The sequence below is a fragment of the Gadus chalcogrammus genome, chromosome 19, assembly GCF_026213295.1.
Source record: "Gadus chalcogrammus isolate NIFS_2021 chromosome 19, NIFS_Gcha_1.0, whole genome shotgun sequence".
Lineage (NCBI taxonomy): Eukaryota > Metazoa > Chordata > Actinopteri > Gadiformes > Gadidae > Gadus > Gadus chalcogrammus.
The window spans coordinates 4,870,461-4,887,799 of record NC_079430.1 but is presented as its reverse complement, the minus strand read 5'-3'; the positions used below and the strand labels follow the sequence as shown (position 1 = coordinate 4,887,799).

The 17,339-nt window shown below is 45.1% G+C and overlaps 2 protein-coding genes across 5 annotated transcripts in view; one reads left to right on the top strand and one right to left on the bottom strand.

Moving 5' to 3' along the window:
• Positions 1 to 13: 13 nt before the first annotated feature.
• stoml2 (stomatin (EPB72)-like 2) lies at positions 14 to 6,838 on the bottom strand. Its single transcript, XM_056578814.1, has 10 exons — positions 6,663 to 6,838; positions 5,273 to 5,425; positions 4,573 to 4,672; positions 4,420 to 4,478; positions 4,165 to 4,266; positions 3,316 to 3,450; positions 2,281 to 2,425; positions 1,799 to 1,878; positions 1,314 to 1,442; positions 14 to 776 (listed from the first exon to the last, which is right to left on the bottom strand). The coding sequence occupies exons 1-10, from the start codon at positions 6,702 to 6,704 to the stop codon at positions 660 to 662; spliced, it is 1,062 nt and encodes a 353-aa protein (XP_056434789.1). The 5' UTR covers positions 6,705 to 6,838; the 3' UTR covers positions 14 to 659.
• Positions 6,839 to 7,913: 1,075 nt separating this feature from the next.
• LOC130372118 (protein unc-13 homolog B-like) overlaps positions 7,914 to 17,339 on the top strand; it is an 83,576-nt gene continuing 74,150 nt past the window's right edge. For all 4 annotated transcript variants that reach the window (XM_056577903.1, XM_056577905.1, XM_056577901.1 and 1 more), the window contains exons 1-2: positions 7,914 to 8,164; positions 15,807 to 15,836. In XM_056577903.1, coding sequence (XP_056433878.1) covers positions 8,143 to 8,164; positions 15,807 to 15,836 — 52 coding nt within the window. In that variant the 5' untranslated portion in view covers positions 7,914 to 8,142. The remainder of the gene's footprint in view (positions 8,165 to 15,806; positions 15,837 to 17,339) is intronic.

The window sequence follows — 17,339 nt, the reverse complement described above, 5'->3', positions numbered from 1 at the left end:
GATCTTAATAATGTTCTGAAGACAAAATTGTATTAGATTTTGTATACGTTTTTATAAGGATTCATTTTGGTTTTTTAATACATGAATACAGAGGTAAAAACAACAAACTGACAACAAAACCCCCCCATTAATGTGAGCGGTATCAAAAAATTCTGTAAAATAATAGGTTTGAAAAATATGACAGAGCAGAACAGCGACTGGGGACTCTTGGATCTTGTCAGATTAGATCCCTTGTTTTTCATTAACTAATATTTCCATGTTGATGAACAACCAGAGGGGGTCAACGCCTTACAAGGCTTTCAACGTTATTCTTCATGATTGTCCACCTTCCCCCTATAGTGCAGCATGTGCGCTATTTAAATGCGCAAAATAACTGTGAAGCAAGGTGTTCATTCCCAGGCCAGCAGGAAGGCAGAACTCTCCAACCTCCGACAACAACAGGTAATTAACAAACTAACACAACTGAAAACCAGACGGAGCTCCTCACACAGACGGGTGCGTGCTTCACATTAGGTGCCTTTTCAGAAAATGTTCTGGAAACTTTAGCCACCGGCTCATGGAGCAGCCTTTTGCCTTCTTTGGGCCCCGGCCTGGAGCTGTGGCTCCCTTCCCCCCCTCTGGGTCGGGGATGCTGTGGTGGGTCCCAGGGGGAGGGGGCACTACTGGGAGGACATGGAGGGGGATGGGGGTGCTTCGCTCTGTTTCTCTGAGGTCCCTGAGGACAGGGCCTCCAGACGGCCGCTGGGCTTGGCCAGGGTGCTGTAGATGGACATCGCCTGGACGCAGAGCGGAAAGAGGAAGGAAAACAAACGTCAGCAAAATTCAAAGTCTTTTTTTCACACTTTTCCCACCAAAAGCTCAGACATTCCCGTCAGGTCAGTTGTGACCCAGGAGCGTCCGATTCACCAGAGCGTGGTCGGTGTCATTATGGATCTGCGGTGGGCGTCCATCACAATGTTGGACAGATGAGACGCTGCATTATGACACACATTTCCAGCAGTGGGGAACTTTTTTTGTGTCAGCTTCCCAAATTAGCCAACCACCCTCTGGATGCGGTAATAATCTGTATTTAAGTACACATTTTCAACGACACACACTTGTGTTGTGTGGAAGCCGGAATTCAGTGCCACTGGTAAGACACTAGCTGCAGGTTTAGACTGCATGCCTAACCAAAGGAGAGTGGTGGAAAAATAGTAGTATTTCCTCTGTATATTCACAGCGAACCTTTCCTTGAGTGGCAGCAGCAGCACACACACACACACACACACACACACACACACACACACACACACACACACACACACACACAGTACCTGCGTGACCATGCCGGTGATGTCGCTGGTGTTGGCGGGCAGCAGCAAGGTGTTGGACTCCTTGGCGAGGTTGGAGAACGCCGCAACGTACTGCTCCGCCACGCTCAGAGAGGCGGCCGCGCCCCCGTTCTGACCGCAACAAGAACACCACGGTCAACACGTCTCAATGCAGGGACGCTTCTAGCCAAAGCGACTTACAATTGAGTACATTTGTCAGAAGAAGGAACACAATATATCGCTGTCAGTACTGTAAGGACGTTCAAAGAAAGCAGTAACAATTGTAGGTTAACCCATTACCTGTTTACAACAAGATAGCTAGGATAAGATGCTACACAACCAAGTACTTTATTCATTTCTTTAATTTTGTAGAAATATAGATGCAAAGATAAACAGGATTGACTTTTAAGGTCATCCTTATTGATGGTATTTAGGTGAAGATGAGGGCTGTTGGTTAGGGAGTCGGTGTGTGGGTGCAGGGGGATTACCTGCTCAGCCAGGGCTTCTGAGAGCAGTTTGATGGCTCTGGATTTAGCCTCAGCCTTTGCCAAGATGGCCTGAGCCTCACCTGAAAGGCCATCACAGCAAAACACATTACAGTATATCACAGCATATTATACAACACTTACACCACATATTTAATTCAATTTCCCATCAAGCTTAAGATTTTCATTAAGATTTTATTTGTAGGCTGAATAAAATCAGGAATACGTTACGGTCAGAAGTTAGTTACTGCATACTTGGGTACCAGATTTGCACTCTAGTCATTTAAAAATAATAATTAAGATGATACTTTTACGAAAAGCAACATGCATTGAATTTTGAAGCTGTTAGGGGTCAATACTGCTTGCTCTACGGGTAGAACATTTGAGCTCAAACCCAGTGCCTCTCAGATGGGAGTCATACACACTACCATCCATGTACGTGCATATGCTGAAGCTCTGTGTGCCTCTGTCAACCATGTTCCTACCGGCGGCCTGGTTGATCTGCTCCGCCTTCTCTCCCTCGGAGGCCAGGATCTGGGACTGCTTGCAGCCCTCGGCCACGTTGATGGCTGCCTCCCGCTGGCCCTCAGACTCCAGCACCGTGGCCCTCTTCCTGCGCTCCGCCTCCACCTGCACCCAGCAGACCACACTGAGCAACCATCCCAGGTGACACGCAGCGTCCTGAGAACGTCTTCTCCCAGTGAGGAAGGGGTTTCACTTTTAGCACCCGTTAACGAGCCGGTGGACACGCGGGCATTGGGGATGTTTTTTTATGTTTTTATTCTGATCTATTGTAGGGAGGGGAAAAGCTCACGGATTGTATGAATAAACATATAAAAGGAGGAACAAACTATGGCAAATGGGTCACAAACAAGAGCTGGAAACCCATTGGCTGCGGAGATCATTCAAAGGACTGCCCGCGGGGTTCAGCCAAGTGTCGAACTCTACAGTCTCCATGAACCAAATATTATGAAATCCCGGACCTCAGCCGAGGGTGCGTACAGCCAAGGTTTGAGCATCGCTGGAAACTATAGCACAGCTATATGGCGATACATCAAATTGAATGATTTGCACAGTTTACCCAATTCGCAAAATTTCAATGAAATTGAAATTGCACTAGCACTATTTATGAGGCTTCATGAAAAACACACAAACACACACTGTTTTGGATGACATATCCTCAACTCTATCATTTGATGTTCCATCAACTGTAGCTCTACTTTCCCCAAACTTTTAGATTCACACCTGTCCAATTTGATATATATTTACAGAACAGTAAAGAACATTTAGGTTGCTTAAAGGTGACACATTAACCCATTGGTGATGACAGAAGAGGCCAATTTTCAAAACAGCTTGTAGCGGCTGATAATACTCACACCTGGTGGTACAATATGTCACCTTTAAAATATGAAACCATCTGTAGCTACAGTGACGGATACATCTCGACAGCTATATCCATCTCCCTCTTTATCTCGAGCAGAGTATAAGCCACATAAAGAGCAGTGTGAGGAGGTTCTTGCCTGCATCTGCATGGACTCTTTGACGCGTGGGGGGACGTGGATGTCCTTGATCTCGTAGCGGAGGCATTTGATGCCCCAGTCTTCTGCTGCCTGGTTGATGGAGTTCACGATGTTGTGGTTCAGACTCTCCCTCTCCTGGAAATAATACAATCGTTGGGAGTGTAAATGGACTGCATTTATATAGCGCTTTTCTAACCAGTGAACACTCAAAGCACGTTAGATTACTGCAAAACATTCACCCATTCGTGCACACACTCGCACAACGATGGCGGTGTCAACCATGCAAGGCGACAGCCAGCTCGTCGGGAGAAGTTAGGGTGAGGCGTCTTGCTCAGGGCCATGCAGGCTGAACCGCTTTAGTAATTAATTTGTGCCTACCTCAATAAGGATCCTAATTGCCCCTGGGGCCAAAGAAATTGTGCAATAGTACTTCTGATCATGAGCCATGGTGTGATACAGCGTTTGTTTGCGTGTGAATTGCACTGTTTCTTGTATGTTGTATGATATATGTGGCCTGTGTCCTATATGTATGCATTGTCTGCATTTGTATGGTTATTTATAGTATGTAAAGCCGCTATATGTGACAGCATTGGAGTCCAAGACAAATTTCCCTCCAAGGATAATAAAGTGTATCTTATCTTATACCGCGACACACACTTTGAGCTGGGGATCAAACTATCACCCTTCTGGTTACTAGCCAACCGCTCTACCTCCAGAGCAACTGCCCCCCCTAGGGTGACTCCATATGTTCACGTGCATGCTAATGATCTTAGTCGGGACTCGGGGTATGGCGGTCCTTTCAGTTAGCTTCTATTGAGACACTGTGTAGCAGGGTGGGTCATGTCCTACCCTGAATACTTTGTCCAGGGTGAGCTTGCCCAGTTCAGAGCGCATGGTGGTCTGTGCCAGTTGGGTCACGGCATATTCCGGGTCTTCTACACCGTAACTAGCCTGGAAAAGGAGAACACTTTAAAAGCCGCGTTTCATTTCCCAAGAAATACCTACAGTACAATAAAGCATGAAATGGTAATAATGAATAAATGCTAGTTATGACTATATTTATTTGATTCTGTAAACATTTTCGAAATGAAAAACTGAGCGTACCTTTAATGGGTCCAGGATCCTCAGATACAGCACTCCATCAATCTGCAGAGTGACGTTATCTGGACGGAGGAAAGAAGGGTTTTTGGTCCATTCAGGTCTAAACTCAAGGAAAAATTAACGCGCGAAGAGCAGGACGAAGTGAAGTGCGCTGACCTAGGGACACAGCAGACTGCTCTGGGACATCGATGACGATTTCCTTGAGACTCTGTACGTAGCGGATCCGGTCCAGGATGGGAATGAGGAAGTTTAAACCCTGTAGGAAGTAAAGGACCGGCGAAAATGTGTTACATAACTTTCTTCGAATATGTTCATAAGGATTTTATGGAGAGTGAGAGAGTGACTAAAGAGAGACAATAAATGGACTGCATTTATACAGTGCTTTTCTAACCAACTCAAAGTGCTATACAATATTGTCTAACATTCACACACACATTCACGAATTCAATGCCATATTAAGTTACCATATTAAGCGCTATATAAATTTCATTTATTATTATTATTATTATTATTATTATTATTATTATTATTATAATGCACACATTCACACACCGACTATGGTGACAAGGCACAGCCAGCTCATCAGGAGCAATCAGGGTGAGGTTTAGGGACACCTCGACACTAAGCGAGGAGGAGCCGGAGATCGAAATAGCAACCTTCCGGTTACCAGTCAACCCGCTCTACCTCCTGAGCCAAATGCCGCCCCCTTACTAAATTTGACTGAAGAAGAGGGGCAATGACCGACGGGTGCCATAGAACGGCGGTTACCTGTTTGCTACGAGGAGTATCAACTGTGGTGAGGGCACTAGCACGTTGAGCCATTGAGCTGATCAAACAGTAAAGGATGACATCCTACCGGTTCTAGTATTCGGTGGAAGCGGCCCATCCTCTCGACCACCCAGGCCTCCTGTTGGGGGACGAACAGCACCACCGTGTTCATGGGCAGGCTGGAAGCCCATCGCTGCTGGGCCGGAGCCAGCCGCAGCCTCTGGTTGGTCAGCTGGGTGTTCTGGTGGGTGGGACATCACATTATTTACAATACACGTGTTTAAGAGCGCTTTTTGTGCAATTCGTCAATGAAAAAGTGCTTGCTAAGGGAAACAACACATCACGGGAAAAAAAATTAACAAAATGACAAAACTCTGTAATAAAAAAAATAAAACACGCAATCCGCTACTGTCCAATCTCAGATCCATCAGTCCTATGTTGTAGTAGAACTTCTGGTGCGAGACAGCAGAGAGCCTGGGATGGAAACCATCAACGGAACGGGGCGAGATAGAACCTGTCACCTGTTCCTCATCAGCATGAGGAGATGAAGCTTTCAGGAGGGGATTTCATTGGCCAGTCTTCACTGTGTTGATTGGCTACCTTTACCAGACATTTAATGTGTGTTTATCAGAGCTGGTCGAGTTTTGTACAGCCAAATGTGCACCGACAGGTCAAACCAGATTTGAGCCTGTCTGCTATCAGACTTTGGATCATTTTAGATGGTTTGTGAAATTAACTACTGTCGTATGAAATTAGGCTTGGACAATTCACACTAAAGATGGTTTTGCACTCAAACTTTAAACATAACAGAACAGTTTTATATAATGTGACCTTCTGAAGGTTTGGGATGGTTGGTTCACACTCATTTCACCAATACATCATATCAAACTCACATTAGACTTGTCATTCCACGCACCGATCTTAGGAAAGATTGCTTTTAACTGTTATGCTCTTGAGATAGAATAGACTTCAGGACTCACTAAAACTGGAGCGATTGGTCCTAATTGAGACGTTGAATGGGATGATTGTACTCGCTTTTAATAAGGATTGCTCGTGTTGCAAATCGCTTTCTTAATTGTCCCATTGTATTATTGATATGTATTGAAACGATATTCTGGTTGTTTGACCGACTGTTTATACATATATTTTATATTCGTTTTTTAGTTTTTATTTGTATGTTGCAATCAGGGCGTCATTGAAAAAGAGAACCTGCTATCATTGGCCTTCCCTGAATAAATAAAGGTTAAATAAACATGCTACCACAATCAGAAGCAAGGAGATCATAAATAGAGACATCAATGACTTTAGAAACTATTGTGTCCACTGTACGGACATATTATACAAGTGTGTTCAGTCATGGTATATACACCGTCCACCACTTTTAAAAGGTAAAGGTATCGTGAATGCTACTCTAAAATGACATTTGACCAGCTACGTTTACTACTTTATCACATAAAGTAAAGCAGAGTCAACGTTACCTTCAGGAGGGCGCCGCCGCTCCGCAGCACTGTTCGTAGCATGGTTCACTAATTGGTTTTAGTATACGTTATCCAAAGAAGTGAAACTAAACACAAGTCCAGTGGTTGAATTCTACAGTGAAGTGCAGGTGATGGGGACCGGAAGTGAATATTACATCAGCGGTGCACCGCTTACGCGAAACCCGGGTAGGAACTATAGACAGGCGCCTGGAGATCCGGGAGCGTCAATTCGCTCCTCGTTTTTTTTTCTTTTTTTACTTTCAGTGAACTTTAGAGCAGGCAGTGGATAATTCGTATTTTATACATTTCCTTAATCATACTATATTATATATAATACTTTTTTATATTATATATTATATAAAATAGTATTATTATTATAAGTCCAGGAACAGTTGATTAGGGGTTAGAAATAATATAACAATCTATCAAGTCCAGTGTGACTTGAACCGCATACATTGACCTTTAACCTCATGTGGATGCTATTGATTTATTCATCTTAATTTATTCTTTCTCATTTGGATGTGGGTGGGCCAGGCCAAGTGGCCAAGTCCAATATCCCAAAATAATTTGACCAGCTGAAGAGGTAACCAAGTTTAGGGGTTCGCCCCCAGAAGAAACCCACACATTTAAATAAGCCAATATTTAACAGATATTTGTTTGAATGTACAAATAAAAATATCTATAAGCTTAGGTGTTCTGTGCAGTGACAACTTATAAACACAAGGAGTTGCTAGTTTTCCAAGTTGCATTTCGTGTGTGCGTGTGTGTGTGTGTGTGTGTGTGTGTGTGTGTGTGTGTGTGTGTGTGTGTGTGTGTGTGTGTGTGTGTGTGTGTGTGTGTGTGTGTGTGTGCGTGTGCGTGTGTGTGTGTGTGTGTGCGTGTGTGTGTGTGTGTGTGTGTGTGTGTGTGTGTGTGTGTGTGTGTGTGTGTGGGGGGGGGGGGGGGGGGTTGTCTATGATTTATTTTATGTAACCCAATTCAGAACAAAATAAAACACTTTAACTTATCAACCACTTCGTTCGTCCAATTTTCTCTTATTCAGACTTCCAATTTCAGACTATTTTCTCCAACACTGCGTGACGTCACCACATGTTCCATCAACCTGTAGGTCGGGGAACGACCGCTGATTGGTCCGAGGCGTCTGAGAGGGGCCCGCCCTATACTCAGCCAAAACACGCACGCTCATTGGCCTAGTCAGACGTTCATTACCATCAGACCGTAAGCGCCGCCTCCTCGCCGGCGTCTCCTCAGGTGCGTTTAGTTTGATCATGGCGGGGCCGCGGCAGGGGGCACCTGCTCTCTGCCCAGACACTACTTGAGAAGCGGCTGTAAATGAAAACAAGTCGACGCCAAGAAGAGGACAAAAGTGGACCACCGCAGAGACAGTTTACGAACTAGGATGTCAGCGCACAGTTTATGTTTTCTCGGTCCTCTCCGTGATTTGTGAAACTACTGGATTTGTCGCTCCTGATCTCCTGTCATGTCGTTACTGTGCGTCAGAGGTAAGCAACCACTTTTTGCATTCGGACGCAAAGTGCATCATTCATCTGTTTAAGATTGTAGGTTTTAATGAGTTCACTATAAACTACCTGTAGGGTGTATTGGTGACAGAATGAGCGTCTACAGACAGTTTGTCCCTCAGGGAGTTGGAGCAGGGAGCCTCTGATTTGACCTGCTGTCAAGAGCGGACAGTGTCTGTTTGTGTTTGCGCTGGTTGTGATTATTTGTGTTTGAACTGTAGTGTTTATTCCGTGCCGCCAGCTGTTAACCATAGATAACATTTGGTCACAATTTCTTTAACATTTTCTTTGTTTATCTGACGATTTTAGAGCATCTAGTCACTTCAGAAATGGGTGGTGAATGTCAATCCAATTAAGAATTCTGACAGCATTAAATGAAAACACATCAAAACAAGTACGAAGGGTCAGTAAAAATGTATCCATCCGCAATTTTTTATTTTAAACTGTTTTGCAAAAGGTGCTTAATATTGTCCCCTGTGGGTTGCCTCAAATAACCACTTACCACATCAAAAACTTAACTTTTGATGATATAATACACAAATATGTGAAAAATAGGAAATCGTGATGCATCATACTATTTTATAATTCAAGTAATGAGACTATATCAATCATCAACACTTGTAGTTATACATATACACATCTGTTGAATAAGAACCTTTTCTTTATTTTGTACACTCTCAAGTCCTACAGTTTGTGTTTGTCATCAATACCACAACATTGCATTGATATTAATAATGCACTTTATTTTAGGCCTTATTTTGTTGAAATGGAAGGTATGTTTTTGTTGTCTAACTAGGCGCAGACTAGAAATGTAATCACTCAACAAATAAACCGATTTCCACAAACTAGTGTGAACCCAGAACTTTGTAAGTTTTCATGGTGTGACAGACAGACAGACTGTTGGTCAATAGAAACAGTCGCTATATAAGAAATGTGTAGGTGAGTCTATACTCAGCCTGCCCATGTTGTTTATTTCTTGCTGGTTGGAAAAAAGGGCTCTTCCCCATGGCAACTTGTGTGTTTGCTGTTGATCGATGCAGGGTTGAATGCTTCTCGTGTGTAGACCCTGTGATCCCTACATGACACCACCTCACCATATTCACCCCCCCTACCATCTCCCTCTCCCCATCACGCTTCCACCAACCCAACTTCTCTCTCCCCAACACCACCGCCATTTCCCTCACTGCCCGCTCAGCCACCACCACCACCACCACCACCACCACCACCATCTCCCCCAACACCCCTACCTACTACCATCTCCCCCACCACCACCACCACCACCATCTCCCCCAACACCCCTACCTACTACCATCTCCCCCACCACCACCACCATCTCCCCAACCACCACCACCATCTCCCCCACCACCATCTCCCCCACCACCACCACCACCACCACCATCTCACCCCCACCTACCACCACCATATCACCCACCACTCAACCACCACTACCATCTCCCCGTCCACCACCTACCACCCTCTCTCCCACCACAACCACCACCATCACCACCACCATCTCCCCCACCACAACCACCACCACCACCACCATCTCCCCCACCACAACCACCACCACCACCACCATCTCACCCACCACAACCACCACTACCATCTCCCAGTTCACCACCTACCACCCTCTCCCCCACCACAACCTTGCCTCCTCTTTTTCCAAACACCACAATCTACCACCACCCCAACTTCCCTCCTCCCAGCACCGCCAACACCTCCTCTCCTCCGACCCACTGCCACTCCACCATCACCCCACCCTTCCTCTCCATGTCTCTGAAGACACTAGGGCTGTTTGGACGGCTATTAGCATGATGTGCTGTCTGAAATGAGCACCCATCACCACCAGCAGATGGTGGATAAAAGATCTGACCATTTGACATTTAAACAAATAAAGAGTTGCATATTAAAACAATCGCTTGGGAATTATGACGTAGTGTCTGGATGTAATCCAGAAGTCCGGGGTATTGATGTCCGCTCTAAAGAAGGCCTGAACTGAAAGGGCCACATGGCCTCAAAAAATACTGTTAGGATTTGGCAGCGCACTCCTTTCTGTGGCTCTCTTCCGTCTGTACAGTCGGGTAGTTTGTTGATACAGGACAACTGACAGCCAATTCTTTGAGAGAGAGAGAGAGAGAGAGAGAGAGAGAGAGAGAGAGAGAGAGAGAGAGAGAGAGAGAGAGAGAGAGAGAGAGAGAGAGAGAGAGAGAGAGAGAGAGAGAGAGAGAGAGAGAGAGAGAGAGAGAGAGAGAGAGAGAGAGAGAGAGAGAGAGAGAGAGAGAGAGAGAGAGAGAGAGAGAGAGAGAGAGAGAGAGAGAGAGCTTTTGTTCAACATTCACAAAATCTGACATTAGTCATCTTAATTTTAAAATAACAATTCCAACGTTTCAGGGAGAAGAAAGGAATTTAACAGATTATTATTATCCATTTGTATCTAGAATGATAAGGGAATGAAAGCAGAGCCCTTGATCTTGTCAGAAGGTACCCTTTTTATTGAACACTGCGTTTGTTATGAGTTGAACTCATTTCTGACACCCCTCAGGGATTCATTGAAAAGCACAATGCTGGACTCTGTGAATAGCACAATGCTTTCCCCAGTCGTGATGTTTAAATAGCAACATGTACGACAACGCATTCGTGACAAGGCGGAAGTCTACAGAAAGAAACTTTGAGGAGACGTTTCAAACGAAATTCTGGTAAATAATGGTGTCTCTGGCGCTAGTCACATCTTGGTCAAAAAATATATATTTTTAATCATGCCATCTTTGTGTTGCATAGATCCATTCGGAAGGGTTGCTCAAAAACAAAATATGTTAACTTGCATCTGGCGTATTACCATGTTTTATCACTTTTCATCAACACATTTGCAGTAGGTGTGGATGGTTGGTAGTTGGTGTGTATGTGTGTGAGTTGGTGTGGGTGTGGATGTGTGTGATGCATTATTTAATCAAGTCCATTAGCTTTGAACCTGCTCATTGTAGCAGAGAGAGCAAAATGTACATATAGATTGAGAATAATCATTGGAAGCATAAAAATATATCAGGCGGAGAGAGACACACAGGAATGGAGGGAGAGAGAGAGGGCTTAGAGATTGTGGGTGTAATCCCCTGGCCATCTGTTACTTTCTCTCACTCTGTCGCTCTTTCTCTCTCGTCATTCAGACTCCTCCCCCCCAGGTCAGCCAGTACTAAATGCAAATAAATCCAGCTGTTCGCTAGGGCTAGCATCACATCCGGATGTCTTATCTCACTTCCGTTATGATTACATAATTATTTCTATAAAGAAATGGGCCATATTTGGTACATTTCCACTAGAAGCTTTTAGATATCAGTTGTGATGTGACTGGGTGTGTATTTAACATTGCCAGGTGTAATGTGAACTGTACTTTGATTCAACACCACCATGTTTGACAGCCGTTTAGTGATTGAGAGTCTGTTTGCTTTAATCGTTAGAGGAGAATACACACAGTTCACACAGCGTGACTACGTATTAACCATGTGGAACTGATCCAGAATTTGATTTTAATTCAGTATCGTATTTTCTGTTTAGAATGCTGATTTTAATATGCATATTGTGCATTGTATATCACCGGTTTATGCTGGCAATATCTAAGCGGATGGTCGAAGCCTTCCTCTTTGTTGTGGAAAATGGATCGGGATGGCAGAAGGATGTAGACTAGAGGCTACTATGTTCTGGTTTCAATCCCCAATCTCTCCCCGTTATCTTTCTGTCACTGTTAAGCAGGGTACCGTAAAACCTGCTTATAATGATCTGTATCTAGATCGTAATCTGCTCAGAAAAACAATGAAATAGTCCTTATTATAGCGACGACTCTGAAATGAGTCACTTTTATTCTCCAAGAATAGAGGTCAACACAAAGTAGATGGTTAACCAACCCCATTTCCTGATGTGAAAGTGTCCCTCCTGACTGAAGGGGGGGTGGTTCTGAGAGTACATCTCTTCCCACCATCGGGCCCACAGTTGGTCACCCTCTGGAGCACTCATCTGCAGCGGGGCCGAGCGTGACGCTCGCTGTGGACACTATGACGTCATGGAAACTCTCACGGCCCCGCATTAAGATGACCAGGACACACCGGTTCATTAAACCCTGCATTCGGAAAGACTGACGACAAACCTTTAAGCCCAAATGATACTTCTGCGTAGAACGGTTGCCGTAGAAACGCTGTTTTTTGTGGTGGTGCCTCTTGTGATTCTCAAAATGTTACGGAACGGTAACATCTGGGGAACTTTAGAACGCGTGTTATGTGTCGTACAGATGAGCAAATATGTGTACCTCCTCTCAGGAGTCTATCATACCGAAACCGGAGCAGGAAAGACAAAGTGTAGTTCAACATTCTTGGAGCGCTGCGTGTATCCTACGGCAACGTCCTAAGGGCCTCGGGTCACCGAACCTTCATAGTCACGCCTCCACACTTTTTACCCGGACCACTTTCCTTTGCACGGAGGAATGTCCAAAGCAGGAAGTTCTCTGGTGGAATAGGAAACTGGTTTTATTTAGTCAGCTGATGGCAGGTTCCGTTACGTCTGCCCTCGCTGTCTTCCAGGGGGCCAGCCGTGGTGCTTTCCGTCTGTGTTTTGGGCTGCTTATGAGGATAGGAGTAGTGCTGCTCGTGTCATCTCTGAATGTGTTTGTCACACTGTTGTGCGTTGACACCGCATAGCAACTGCTTGAGATGAAAACACATGAAAGGGAGCACAAACAGCGACCAGTGGTTTCTGCCATTGGGTTATTTTGAGTTTATTCACTTTTATGTAGTTGTACTACATTGTGTTTATTTAACTTATTGATATTATGAATTGTAAAATCAAATAATACAATCAATCAAATATGAGATTTAATTGAATTCCGTTATTATTCCATTTTCCATTTTGTTATCTCTATGTATAGCACTTCCCTGCATCCTATGTGGGCCATCATGTCATGCAGGCAGGGCCTCGGAGTCCTCTCTGAGACGAGCCTTCTGCACTCCCCAGCCGCCCGGCTCGCTGGCCGGGCAGCGGTTTAGCCTCACACCCTCCCATGCTACTTAGCTGCTGTGGCTACAAGCTCCAATAATCCCCCTGCAAAGCGCCTCCCAATCCCATCGCCATCATTGTCCAGAGGGAGAAAGTAAAGCAAAGATGATCTAAAATTAAACCAAAGCAGAGCACTCTCCACGCCCAAACCGCTGCTTGGGGCGGGGCGCGTCTCCCTTAGTGGGCGACGCTTGCGGGAAAACCACGCGCACATGACCTGGTTGTTTCAGTCGGTTTTTACGAGGGGTGGGACAAAATATCAAAATGGCGATATATATTCATGCGATATGAGAATCGATACACTGCTGCCAAATATTGATATTAATCTAGTTTTTTGGGCATTGTTATGCTTTATTCCTGAAGAGTAAGACGGAAATATCGACCCAAATATTGATCTTTTAATTAATAAAAGAAGGCGCTCTAAACAGATTCCCTGCTGCCAGCGATCCTACTTCATTGCTGCTCGAGGAGGTGCTCAACACATGAATGAGGGGGACTTGAACGGACGTTAAGTAAAGAAAGACGAGTCAGTGAAAAGCTCAGTTTGGACCATGAATAAAGATCGAAATCCAGTTACATCCACGTTACCTTTCCATGGTCATTTTATATTCATCAATAGACAAATATCCTCATGTATAGTTATAGGATTGGCTAGAAACGTATTAATGATCGAAGAATCGCCGTATCACGATATTATCGGGGTGGGACATGTATTGCATATCGTATCGTGAGGTACCCTTTGATTCCCACCCCTAGTGTTTACATCTGTAGCGGTCTGTCTCGGCTGTTCTGCCTACCCTGTGGTTCTCGTTGTTGTTGGGCTGAAACTTCCGTTGATCTTGACACTGGATGTTTTATTAACCTCTTGGTGGTCTGCGGTATATTAAGACAAGGACTAAAGCCAGACTTTGAGAAACTGATTGAAATCAAAATAAAAGAAAATAAGATCAGATATTATGTCAGGATATGTAATCAGTACTGTTTAACAGGAAGGGAAAAAAACAACAAGGCATGACATCATTCAGGTGTTGCACAACCACCAGGGAAGCAGATCAACAGCGTTGGTGCCATTTATTCATATGCAAACCATCCATCCAGAATCAGATGCACCAGATACATTACAGACAGCCATGGGAAACGCAAAGTCGGAATAACACACCGAAAAACGCACTGTTTTGTGTCACTTGTTGTTCTGTGACAGCGTGTACTCTTTGCTGAACCAAGGCAGATTTGGGGTGCTCTGGGGGGCTCGGGAGGGTCATGGTGCTATGGGTGCTTTTTGGGCTCAGGGTGCTCGCTCGGGGTGCTGGGGGGGGGCTCGGGGTGCCATGGGGACTCGGATAATCAGGGTGCTCAGCCCAACTAGTCACACACCGCTACCTACCAATGTTAAACAAAACAAAAAAATATTTGCGTCGCCTAGCACAGCGACTTGCGTTATATAAACAAACTCCATTTAGTATCAATTCAGTATTTAAATGGACCCAAGAAGGGCCCAGAATAAGAGCATAATAAGAGTGTGGCACAACGTATACTTCACATAATGAAAAACGATACATCAATTCAGATGATTCAATCAGGCGGCACTCAGTCAGGAGACCTGCTCGTCCCCCAGGCCCCGGCGCTGACCCGGCCCTGGACACGAGGATTACCAGGACGCTGGCCCGAGGGAGTGGTTTTGAAGGGACGGCCCTCCATGGTTCACGGAGTGACATATGGATTAATCCTCCAGCGAGTTGGAGCGCTGACAGAGCCGTACTCAGACGTAGAAACCTTAACGTTAAGCATTCAGATACGATGCGCTTAGCCTTTCATGGGCGGCACGTGGCTCATGGGTTAGAGCGGGTTGGCTGGTAACCAGAAGGTTGCTAGTTCGATCCCCGTCTCCTCCTAGCTGAGTGTCGAGGTGCTCCCGACGGGCTGGCTGTCATCCTATATGGCTGACAACGCCGTCCGTATGTGAATATGTATATGAATGGGGGATTGTTAGGCAATATTGTACAGCGCATTGAGTGGCCACTGGTTAGAAAAGCACTATATAAAATGCAGTCCATTTACCATTTATGATTCCGTGTAAGCCTGTGAAGGGGAGAAGCGACACGAAACAATGCTTTTTTTTATGTGTTATTCAGACTTTGTTTTGACCATGGCTGTCTGTATCTGGTGTATCTGGTTCTGAATGGACGGTCTGAATATGAATGAATGGCACCAACACGGTTGGTCTGCTTCCCTGAAGGATGTCATGCCTTGTTGTTTTTCCCATCCTGTTAAACAGTTCTGATTTAACATATCTTGAAATAATATCTGATCTTATTTCTACACGACACAACAATAACCCCTACCGTACCGTAGATAGATTAATACTCTATCTTCAGAAAATACCCTCCCATTTCACTTAAAATTATTTAAAAATCCATAAAGTAACCCTGTCTTTGGACTTCTCTCCAGCTGTACTGTTTGCAGGTTGTTTGTTAAACTAGGTCTTGCAGCACGTGTGTTTTTTTGCTGTTACTCCAGTGTTAATTGTATGCTTACCTGGTTCTCAGTGTTGACTGTTTTAACACATTTTTCTCTTTTTTCGTTGCAGTTAAAAAAGCCAAGCTCCAGGGACCTCCGGGTGAGTTTTAATCACTCTCTCACGACCACATTTCATGCATTAACACCCATTTTGTTCAGCCACTTTCCATTCACTCAAGTCATCCTTGACTTCAATCCTTTCATTCAAATCCACTTACGATGAATTCAGATGCATGTCATTGAGGAGCAGGGGCCAGTGAGGGGTTTCTCAGTGATGCCTACAGGTAGACTACAGACATAAGGGTTCAGACCCTGAATGTTCCGGCTCAGAGTCAAACTCTTTTCAACTACTAGACTATGCTCCGACCAATATCTAGACTTGTAGAATAGATTTAAATATTTTACCAACAACTTTCAAGGAACATCTTGTTTTTTACGCTCGGCTACATAACGGCTTTGCTAGCTGCTAATGACCTAGGGCCTCTAGATCCTGTGACAACCTTATTTCCTGTTGATGAGCAGACATGTCCTGTGCATTGAACTGAATCCGTTGGTTGCAGATGTATAACGTGGACCTGTGGCCGGGTCCGAGTGCGCTGATGGGAGGGGTAGTAGTAGTTTCCGCCATAACTGAATTGACCTTTGGGATTTGGTTGATTCTTTATTTATTTGACAGAGCCATGGGAACTCGTTCCTCAAAGTTCCTCCTGGAACGCATGATTTTGTCAATTTAAAAGAAATCGGAAACATTACCCAACCAAAAGTGGAATTTTGTAAAGAAAATTGTTTCATTGAAATGGTATTGGCTATCTCAGTTCTCGACATTCAGTTATAATGTTTTCGGGACCTTCATTTGGAGGTCAACCCGTCGGAGATTGTTAAATCCCTGAAGATTGGATTGTGTTATTTGACTTTATTTAGCATTGTGTAACCCCTTCATCTCCTCGGGCGAGAAGCCACGCAGGTGACCTGAGATCACCGCTGGTAAGACCCACTGCCCTCTGGCTCCCATCTGGGTAAATCCTTCTCATGTTCAGCTCTGCTCCTTTAAGCTGCTCTCTGTTTCCACAACGATATCAGTCTGGGACATTGAGTCTAATGGCGTTGCCGTTTCACTTTCACTCTCTCTCTCTCTCTCTGGCCTCGGCCGACCTGGGCGTGAGAGGGATCACAGAGCTAATGATTGGACACCACTGCCACCTCCTCATCCCCGATAGGTCGATATAATATGGGTTGCGGCGAGGGTTCTTACTAGGTGATGATGTACTTCCTGAGTGATCTAGAGAGATAGTATCGGGGTGTATTGTTCCAAGGATGTCATCCATTTTCTCTGTTTGTTTGTTTGTTTGTTCTGTTTCTGGTTTTCTGCTCTCTTCCCCTCCCTCCCTCCCTCCCCTCCACCCTAACCCAGGCCTCCCCCCACCTCCCTCCCTCCCACCCCTCCACCCTAACCCAGGCCTCCCCCCACCTCCCTCCCTCCCTCCCTCCCCTCCACCCTAACCCAGGCCTCCCCCCACCTCCCTCCCTCCCTCCCCTCCACCCTAACCCAGGCCTCCCCCCACCTCCCTCCCTCCCTCCCCTCCAGCCCAACCCAGGCCTTCCC